General features: G+C 37.6%; 1 protein-coding gene across 1 annotated transcript; it reads left to right on the top strand.

The window, feature by feature from the left end:
• Positions 1 to 11,232, top strand: LOC108996664 (coatomer subunit beta-1). The gene is made up of 6 exons (XM_018972674.2): positions 1 to 132; positions 1,525 to 3,577; positions 4,843 to 5,352; positions 6,451 to 6,536; positions 10,585 to 10,819; positions 10,919 to 11,232. The coding sequence occupies exons 2-5, from the start codon at positions 1,532 to 1,534 to the stop codon at positions 10,787 to 10,789; spliced, it is 2,847 nt and encodes a 948-aa protein (XP_018828219.1). The 5' UTR covers positions 1 to 132; positions 1,525 to 1,531; the 3' UTR covers positions 10,790 to 10,819; positions 10,919 to 11,232.
• Positions 11,233 to 11,265: the final 33 nt, after the last annotated feature.

Genomic DNA, 11,265 nt, shown 5'->3' on the forward strand with positions numbered 1-11,265 from the left:
GAACAAATTACAACACAATATAAATAAGTAGGCAAACATTTCAGATCTAATTTTGTAATCATTTCTGCACTCGGAGCTCACGCATCGCTCCTGTTCCCTCGAATCTCCCCTTCTAGCATCTCATCCCAAAAGGTTCGTCTCTCTCACTCTCTCTCCCTATGTTATTGTTTTTCAACTTTAAAGATCGCTTGAAATCGCGGATTCACCTTCTCCTTAGATGTTTAGAAATTCGAAGAAAATTGTGAAGAAATTGAAATCCGAATCTCGTTTTTTTTGTCACGTTGTTATGGTGTCTCTGTTCAATCTTAATGTTGAGATGGTATGTTTTCTTTTCTTCTCCTTCCCTACATTTTGTCGGAGACCATACATACTGTCATTGTGTCTTAGATTTTTTCCGTAATTGAATTTGGTGAATTGGTGTCACATATGGATTCTTGATCTGATATTCGAGAATCCAAATAGAGAGACGGTATTTTCCGGATTGCATTTTGATACTTGATCTTATACCGTGTTCTATTCTCCTTTTCCTACATTTTCTTGGCTATCGATTAGATCTAGTCCAGTATTCGTTATCAGTCAAAAATTATTGGGTTTTGCTTTAGAATTTTAACATTAGATCTTATGTTGTCGGGATATGCTGTGAATATAAGTTCGCCTCCTCTTTCTCCTCTGGTTGATGGGCAATTACGGTTTCTTCATTTCTTTCGGTTCTGTAAGATCTCTTTTTCAATGCCATGACTCTGGCTCTCTGCTTCTCGAATCTGTTTCCAGAAACAATTTTTGTACTTAGCTCTCTTTTGATGTCCTTTCCTCTTTTTTGTTTTTTTGGAAACGCTTCATCATCTGGTCAGAGCGGATTAGATCAAATTCCCTCATGACTCGTTCCCTTGAAGCGATATTGATTGTGTTGCTGCGTTTTTTGAGAATCTCTCCCTCAGTTCTTTGCTTCTTTGGGAAAACAACGGAGCAACTAGAATTTTTTTTTTAATGTAAAATGAATTTTCATTTTATCTTTGTTTGTTTTTACTTATAAAAAAAAAAAAAATTATATTTTTTCTTTTCTTGGAACCTATCATGTCTGGTGAAAATTTAAAAGTTCAATGGAAAGAGTAGAAGAATTTTTTTGTCAAGTGATAGGTATAGATGTCTGAGGTGTCGTTTGGGAGGCCTGCTGGTCCTAGCATGGATCGGGAGAAAGTGAGAGGAGACATATGGTAAAACTATAAATTTTTTGTTGAATATATTAGTGACTAGTGACTAGTGAAATTTTGATCTTTAGGAGAATCGAGGTAGAACAAAAAAAAAAAAAAAAAAATCTGAACTTCGCTTTTATAATTGAATTTAGTCACTTATTATGGATATTAGCATTACTATGCTAATACTCTTTTTAATTTTGGCTTCTCTACTGCCTTTAGGGTCTAAGCAAATGAAGAACTTGATTTCTTTGGGTTTTCATAAACAATATTGCTCATATTTAAAATTCTTGATATGCATTCATGAGTCTGATGTTCTTTCCGGAAGCAGTTAAGAAATGGAGAAATCTTGTACTCTGCTCGTTCACTTTGACAAAGGGACTCCTGCAATTGCAAATGAGATTAAGGAAGCTCTTGAAGGCAATGATGTGCCTGCCAAAATTGATGCGATGAAGAAAGCAGTCATGCTTTTGTTGAATGGCGAAACACTACCTCATCTTTTCATCACGATTGTAAGATATGTTTTACCCTCTGAGGACCATACAGTCCAAAAACTGCTTCTGCTATATTTGGAGCTCATTGACAAAACTGATGCGAAGGGTAAGGTGTTACCTGAAATGATCTTGATATGCCAAAATTTGAGGAACAACCTTCAGCACCCAAATGAGTATATTCGTGGCGTAACTTTGAGGTTTCTTTGCCGGTTGAATGAGACTGAAATAATTGAGCCGTTAATCCCTTCTGTTTTGCAAAATCTGGAGCACAGGCATCCATATATTAGAAGGAATACTATATTGGCTGTGATGTCAATATATAAGCTTCCACAAGGTGAGCAACTTCTGGTCGATGCACCTGATATGATCGAGAAGGTTCTTTCAACGGAGCAGGACCAATCAGCTAAGCGGAATGCGTTTCTCATGCTCTTTACATGTGCTCAGGATCGTGCGATTAGTTACCTTTTGACTCATGTTGACAGGGTCTCTGAATGGGGTGAATCGCTTCAGATGGTTGTCTTGGAGCTGATCCGAAAGGTGTGCAGAACAAATCGAGGTGAGAAGGGGAAGTACATTAAAATTATTATATCCTTACTGAATGCAACTTCGACTGCGGTTATCTATGAATGTGCAAGCACACTTGTTTCTCTGTCATCTGCTCCTACTGCTATTAGAGCTGCTGCAAACACTTACTGTCAACTGCTTCTTTCTCAAAGCGACAACAATGTGAAGCTTATTGTGCTTGACCGGTTGAATGAACTCAAGTCTTCTCATAGGGATATTATGGTTGACATGATCATGGATGTGCTTAGGGCACTTTCTAGCCCTAATCTTGACATTCGGAGGAAGACGATTGACATTGTTCTTGAACTTATCACTCCACGGAACATAAATGAGGTTGTTCTTACTTTGAAGAAGGAAGTTGTTAAAACTCAGAGTGGAGAGCTTGAGAAGAATGGTGAATACAGGCAGATGCTTATTCAAGCCATTCATTCCTGTGCAATTAAGTTCCCAGAAGTCGCAAGCACAGTGGTGCACCTATTAATGGATTTCTTGGGTGACAGTAATGTTGGGTCAGCTGTTGATGTTGTTGTTTTTGTTCGGGAGATAATTGAAACCAACCCTAAACTTAGGGTTTCGATAATAACAAGGCTATTGGACACTTTCTACCAGATCCGATCTGCACGTGTGTGTTCTGGTGCTCTTTGGATCATTGGAGAGTATTGCCTATCACTTTCTGAGGTTGGGAGTGGCATTGCAACAATTAAACAGTGTCTTGGAGAGTTACCTTTTTACTCAGTTTCAGAAGAAGAGGAAGCTACTGATTCTTCAAAGAAGGATCAGCAAGTTAACTCCATCACTATTTCTTCAAAAAGACCAGCTATTCTTGCTGATGGCACCTATGCTACACAGAGTGCTGCCTCTGAAAATGCTTTTTCCCTTCCTACCCTTGTTCAAGGATCCTTGGCATCTGGGAATCTTAGATCCCTGCTTCTCACTGGTGACTTTTTCCTCGGGGCAGTTGTGGCCTACACTTTGACCAAGCTTGTTCTGAGGTTGGAAGAGGTACAGCCTTCTAAAGTTGAAGTGAATAGGGCATCTACACAAGCACTGTTGATCATGGTTTCTATGCTGCAATTAGGACAATCTCCTGTTCTTCCACACCCAATTGACAACGATTCTTATGATAGGATTGTCCTTTGTATAAGATTGCTATGCAATACTGGTGACGAGATAAGGAAAATATGGTTGCAATCTTGCCGTCTTAGTTTTGTTAAAATGCTTTCAGAAAAACAACTCCGCGAAATAGAGGAATTAAAGGCAAAGGCTCAGATATCTCATGCACAACCAGATGACCTGATTGATTTCTACCATTTAAAGAGCAGGAAGGTAAAAAATTGTTTTTGTGATATGTTAAGTGAATTTTTCTATCTGTTTGTGGGTTATAAAGACTAGGATGAATATGATGGTCTCATTTGGTTTGTAGCACTGCTATCTTTCCTGACTTATTTTTAATCATTTGGACACTTCCTTCTGCTATAGATGCCCAAGCTCTGACTGCATGTCCATAGTTGAAAGATTCCTAGTAGTATCACCATACAAATATATATTTGCTGAGTCAGAGAATATGAACAGATTGCAGGAACATGAAAAAATTTATCGATCTCCTCTTGCTCTGCTCTTGTCAATTATATGCAGTGTTGCTAGATTCACCATGAATATTTTCTAGTTTTTGGTCCATTGTGTTATGTTAGAAATGGGTATGAATCTTAGCATAAATATAGAAAATTATTTGAACAAGAACATAAACTTGTCATGCAACCCTGTTGCCCATCTTTTTCTTTATTTTCCGTGAATTTTCACAATCTCCTTTCTGTTTCTTTTAATTAATAAGATTAATGTAATGACAAAGGGAAAATAGTCAAAGTTACAATTGGAATCCCTTGGACTCATTATAAAGGGCAAGAATTTCTCCCTCCCTAACAAAATGTGGGATATCATTCACCACCTTCTTATACTCAATCCGGATAGTACAATCTCCCCCCCCTTAAATCCCCGACATCCTTGTTGACCCATTCCATCATACGTAGCATGGCTCAAGTTTCACTCTTGTCATTGGGATTGGGTTTGATATAATTCGTAATGACCCAAAGTAGGTCCAAGCCGCATCTAAGCCTGTGCTTAAAAAGACTAGTAAAAGTTACAATTGGAGTCCCCTAGGATCATTATAAGGGCAAAAAATTTTCCTTCCCAAGCAATGTTAGATCTCTTTGCCACCTTCCTATGCTCAATCTAGTACAATAAGATATAATAATTTGTGGTGGATATTTCAACTTGTGTACCATTCCTTCCAAATTAAAAATTTGGGGCTAATTTAATAGAGTTTGGTAACTAGTAATAGACACTGAAAACTCTGGGGGGACCTCCATCCTTTGTCGATGGAAATCTTTTCAATCTTTTTACTGATTTCGATTATTGTGAGTATATTGGTGTTTCTTCATTTATGATGTTTAGATGTCATCTTTCTTTGATTAATGATTGTTGTACTATTACGTAATATAACAAATATATATATCTATATATATGTATGTATGTATGTATAAAATTTCTCCTTACGGGTGTGCATCAATGCTCTGACTGCATCTAACTTCCAGGGTATGAGCCAACTGGAACTAGAAGATGAGGTCCAAGATGATTTAAAGCGTGCAACTGGGGAGTTTGTAAAGGATGGGGATGATGCGAATAAGCTTAACCGCATTCTTCAACTGACTGGATTTAGTGATCCAGTGTATGCTGAAGCTTATGTGACTGTTCATCATTATGACATAGTCCTTGATGTTACAGTTATCAATCGAACTAAGGATACCTTACAGAATTTGTGTCTGGAGCTGGCAACTATGGGAGATCTTAAACTTGTTGAACGCCCTCAGAATTATACACTAGCTCCTGAAACAAGCAAACAAATAAAGGCCAATATCAAGGTTTCCTCTACTGAGACGGGAGTCATATTCGGGAACATTGTTTATGAGACTTCTAACGTACATGAGCGAACAGTGGTTGTGCTGAATGACATTCATATAGACATCATGGACTACATCTCTCCGGCAGTTTGTAGTGACGCAGCTTTTAGAACCATGTGGGCAGAGTTTGAGTGGGAAAACAAGGTAATAGAGGAACTTCTTTCTCATGTAATACTACAGTTAGATTCTTGACTCTGTAATAATCAAAAGATAGAAACTTACTTGTTATTGGGCTGAACTCAAATTTCTATTACTATTTATGAAGCCATAATTTTTTTAGTATTTATCCGGGAATCAATTCAACCTGAATCTGTTGATTGTGTGTGTATGCGTGTGTATTTTACTTTTTGTTGGGTAGTTGTGACCATTTCCATGAGTTGTGCATCTCTTTTCAAAGGATTTAGGAGCCACTATGTACAGGTTGAAACATTATTGAATATAGCCTGAAATTTTTTCAAACCAGTTTTTCAGCATTTAACTTTTAATTTTTTGTAATTTGATCTTGAATATCTTATGATCTTTTCACTCTTTCAGTCCCCAGTTCCACTGCAAAATTGGTAGGTAACAAACTATTCTCTATATTAGCTAATTTGGAATGGCCTGTGTGGTTGGGGAACCAATAGTTCTAAGATTTTGAAGTTGATCCAAAGATTTTTGTTTTTGATTCAAATGTTAAAAAAGATGCCCTCTAGGTTGACGTATTTCTGTAAAACAATCAACCTTGCTTGACTATTTATAATTATGCTGTTGTGTTTGCTTCAAAGGAAGACAATGGCTATTGTTTAGCTTAAAATGAAGAAAAAGGCAACATTGGGTTTTGGCTTAATGCTCAAGGGGGTACATCTAATAAGGTGTATGAACATTAGGCCTCTATGATGTTCTCCAATTGTTGGATCAAGAATGAAAGTGCACCAAAAACAAGCTCTTATTCAAAGACCATGATGACATTTCGAAGATAAGAGTTATTTAACTCCGGTTGAAAGGAATATGGCTTTTTGCAGTGGTTGAGTTTCTCCTTTACATCAGAGCAACATATGCACCTTCATAAAGCTGGAGCTGCTTCCAACTTGCTTCCTTTGTCATAGCCTCCTTGCTTCTTATTTATATATTTTTTCTGCAGTACTTTGTTTCTTTTAGCTATGTTTTTAGGCTTCCCCTTGTTGGCCAAGCATTTGTTTTTCCATTCTAGTACTTAGTTGATGACTTTGAGTTAATGATCATGTGATTGTGTAACGCCTGCAGGTTGCTGTCAACACTGTAATTCAAGATGAGAAGGAATTCCTTGACCATATTATCAAATCAACCAACATGAAGTGCCTTACTGCACCGTAAGTTCTTCTACTTGTTAGCTGGCTACAATGTTCTTTCTTAATTAGCTTTCTTACTATCAGCGAATTTTATTTATGTGATATGCAAGATTGGAGATCTCAAGGCCATGTGTAACACCCCCTTCCCATAGGTTAGGAGTGTCATGTGCTTTTGTAACTGTGCCTAGTAAAGAGACCCAACTTGATAAAAATACCTAGTTTCTCAAAAAATAAATTCCCAAAAAAACATAACATAAAAATATAATCTCATAGCAAGAAAGATCTTTTTGTGAAAAGACTTATTAACTAAGTCTGAAAATCCCTTGACATGATCTATGCCTTGCCGTCAGCTTGTCAACACTATCTGCATTACCTAGACATTTTATAAACATAAAAGAACAAGTAAACAATCCAAATGAGTCGAATACTCAATAAGTAGAACATAATATAGTAAACATAATTTTTTTTTTTGGATAGGTAATCCTAAAAATGTTATTAATAGAAAAAGGCAAAACCTAGGTATACAGGTAGTATACATGAGAAACACCTAATTAGAGCTTACAATCGAAAGAAGAAGGTCATGAACATTTAGACCGTTACAAACAATGGTTCCCGCCCATAAGAGCAATGACTTAAAGAAGAAAAGTTTTAGTTCCTCCATTGTTCTCTCACAATCTTTAAAGTTTCTTGCATTTCTTTCCCTCTAGATACACAAACACATACAAATAGGAACCATACGCCAAATGACCCCCACCTGTGAGTTACCCTGAATGCCTCGCCAACTTGCAAGGAAGCCCACCAATATAAGAGGCATGACCCATGAAAAATTGACTCTCATGAAACAATCATCCCACATGACCCTGGCCACCTCGCAGTGTAGAAGCAGATGATCTATTGATTCCCCCTGCTTCTTACACATACAACACCAATCCAGCACAATTACCCGGCACTTCCTCAGGTTATCTGTAGTCAGGATCTTGTCCAGTGATGCTGTCCAAACAAAAAAAGCCGCTTTTGAAGCATCTTTCGTCTACCATATAGTCTTCCACGAGAACATGGTCAATTCAGGACTCGTTAGAGCTTGGTAAAATGATCTAACAATGAAGTTGCCTGTTTTAGAATGATTCTAGTGCATCTTATCCCCGGTATCCCTTGGTATACTTACTGAATACAATGTCGCAAAGAACTCTAAAATAATCTCCACCTCCCAATCTTGGGCTGTCATAATGAAATCAATATTCCATTGAGGGGGGCCATTTGAAAGGATCAAAAGATTGGCAATCGCTGCATCTTTTTTTCTTGCAAGCTCGAAAATAGTAGGAAAGGTTTCTTGAAGGCTATGGTCACCACACCAATGATTATACCAAAATCTTATGTGAAAACCATCACCCACCACAATATGTTCATGTCCTTGAAAGGTCTCCCAATGTCCCCTTATAAATTTCCATAACCCCACTCCATATGTGCCTCGTACCTCATTCGAGCACCAACCTCCCAAAGCCTCTCCAAATTTTGAGTCTATAACCGACTTCCGTAGAGCATCCATTTCGAGTTGGTACCTCCGCAACCATTTACTCAATAAAGGTTGATTGAATTTTGTCAAGTGGCGAATCCCCAAACCTCTCCTAGAAATAGGGGTACAAACCGTTGACCAATTAACTAGATGAAATTTGAACTCATCCCCCAATCCACTCCAAAGGAAATCTCTTTGTAACTTCTCAATGCGGTTAGCTACCTTTGTAGGAAGCGGGAACAAAGAAAAAAAATAAGTGGATAAGTTTGAAAGAGTGCTTTTGATCAAAGTCCACCTGCCGCCTTTCGACAAATATAACCATTTCCAAGAAGCTAATCTGCACTCCACCTTTTTTACCACGCCATTTCAAATCCTTTTAGATTTAAAGGAGGCAACCAATGGTAAACCAAGATACTTTAGAGGCAGTGAAGATACCTTTCATCCCAAGAGTGTAGCTAAAGACTCCACTTCATAGACTACCCCTACTGGCACTAATTCAGACTTTGAAAGGTTAATTCTCAAGCCTGATGCAGCTTCAAAGCAAAGAAGTAGCGCTCTCAAGGCTTGAATGTGTCCAAGATGTGCACGGCAAAAAATGAGTGTCATTGGCAAATAACATATGAGCGATGTTAATATTGCCATTACCTACCAGAAAACCATAAAGAAACCCCCCATCCACCAGGCCCTCAATCATCTTACTTATAACTTTCATGATGAATAAAAAAAGTAGAGGAGAAAGAGGATCTCCCTGTCTCAAGCTATGAGAGGTTGAAAAAACCCACTGGTGATCCATTCACCAAGATAGAGAATCTCACTGAAGAGATGCAAAATTCTACTCATTTTTGCTATTTTCTCCCAAAACCACATCTAGAAAGAAGATAGAGTAAGAACCGCTAGTTGACGTGGTAATAAGCTTTCTCCATGTCTAGTTCACAAAGCAGCCCGGGTTCTCTAGATTTTAATCGTCCAACCAAGACTTCATTTGCAATGAGGACAGAATTGAGGATTTGTCTATCTTTTACAAATGTATTTTGTGGCTTTCAAATTAGCTTTTCCATCACCGAGCTCAATCTATTCGCAAGCACTTTGGAGAGAATCTTATTCACCCCATTCGCAAGGCTAATGTGGCAATAATATCTAATATCCGTAGATCCCATCTTTTTGGGAATGAGTGCTAGAAAGGTAGAATGAAGACTCTTTTCAAATCTAGCATCAGTATGAAAATCATGAAAGACTTGCATAAGGTCTTCCTTAATCACCTCCCAACAAGTTTGAAAGAATCCCATAGTAAATCCGTCAAGACCCGGAGCCTTATCACTAGCCATACATCTGATTACTTTGCACACTTCCTCTTTTGCAAACGGCCTCTCTAGCCATCCTGCACTATGCTAATCTATTGCTGAAAAAGTTCAACCGTCCACTTTTGGTCGCCAATTATGCTCTTCAGATAATAGATGTAGATAAAACTGCTCAATATGGTTTTTGATTATCATATGGTCCAAAGAAACTGCCCCATCTACCATCAATGTATCAATAGCATTGTTCCTTTTGTTAGAGTTAACCACCATATGGAAGAATTTTGTACACCTATTCCTCTCCTTAAGCCATAGTGCCCTTGATTTCTGTCTCCATGAAATCTCCTCCATTAGAGTTACTCTTTCAAGTTCATCATTGGTATGCTGTAGACAGAGCTGAATGGTGAAAAGGGATTCATGTAACTTATCCCCAAGTGGTTGGGATTAAAAGGCTTGCTTAATTAATTTAGCTTGGGTGGTTTAGATTGAGAGAGACATTCTCTCTCCGTTCGCCTCTTTTTTTTTATGTTCTGTGGGATGGGAGGAGGAGTGGAAAAATTATACATATGCACTGAACTTCTGTAAGTATTGTACCCCTTATCTAGTAAGGTTTGTGCTAATTGATTTTTCCTCTATCTGTAGAGTACATTACTCATTTGAATATTAAGAATATCTCAGAATATCTATAAATAGTAGTGAAATAATTTGTGAATAGTAGTAAAATAATTTGAGAATATCTGAGAATAGTTGTGTTCCCAAACAGACAGAAATTGTTATAACAGAATTTCTGTTATTCATATTAAGATGAATTTCATAGAACATGCTTTACTCGATTAAAGTTTGTTACAAGTTATTAACATACATATGATGTGGCTTGCGTTTGGAGACACTCAGAAGAGCTCAAATGATTTTAGGTTGCATTAAATTATGTCAACCAAACCCTGAAGCTTATTTCGAATTTTTGAATCAGTGCTTCCCATTGGTTGGGAAAGAGTGGCTTGAACTCAAACGTTCTGAAGTTATCTCAAGAGCTAAAGAAAGTTGAAAACCGAAAACTCACTAAAAAAAAAGAGGGAATGCAAAACAGAAAGCAAGAATGATGGCAGAAAACGTTTCCCATGGAAAACACTTCCAAATTGCTGATTAAAGTGCTTTCGCGAGATAATTTATTTTCCCATATGTATATCTTTTCTCCTCACTTTGGTATTACCTTCTATCCATCTATTTTTCCTTTGGTTATCTTGGGTGTTTTGAGTTTCAGGTCAGCGCTAGATGGCGAGTGTGGATTCCTGGCAGCCAACTTGTATGCAAAGAGTGTATTTGGGGAGGATGCTCTGGTGAATGTCAGCATAGAGAAACAGGTTGATGGTAAGCTGAGTGGGTACATCAGGATAAGGAGCAAGACCCAAGGAATCGCTCTTAGTTTGGGCGACAAGATCACCCTCAAGCAGAAGGGTGCAAGCTAATTCAAGTGTTATCATTCCATGTTGTTACCGGTATTCATGATACCTCCTAGCTTTGATTTTGTATTTTTTTTTTACTTCTGAAAATAAAAATAAAACTAGTTTCATACTTTTTAACCCTGATTCCTATAGGTTCTTGCTGCTTAAGTACAAAGGATTATGAGTGGCCTTTTGTTTTCTTCACTTCGTCGGATTCCTTTAGGAGCTATATCTATACCCTGAGAGGTTGCTGCTACAATTACAGATTTCTTTCTACAAAGCTTGTATCTCGACATGAATTTTGCTCCTCCCAAGTGTTATTTTTTGTAGAAACTTAATCGTAGAGCTTGTTTCTAGCCTTTTTTTTTTTTTTTTTAAAGGTTTATTGACATTTTTGTATGCACTGTTGTTCATTACAATACGCATAATTTCTACGTTGCTCTTTGCAAGCAGTTAAGAGAAATGAATCCGATGTGCCCTCATTGCAGATTATATACCTA

This window comes from Juglans regia, chromosome 7 (assembly GCF_001411555.2).
Source record: "Juglans regia cultivar Chandler chromosome 7, Walnut 2.0, whole genome shotgun sequence".
Classification (NCBI taxonomy): domain Eukaryota; kingdom Viridiplantae; phylum Streptophyta; class Magnoliopsida; order Fagales; family Juglandaceae; genus Juglans; species Juglans regia.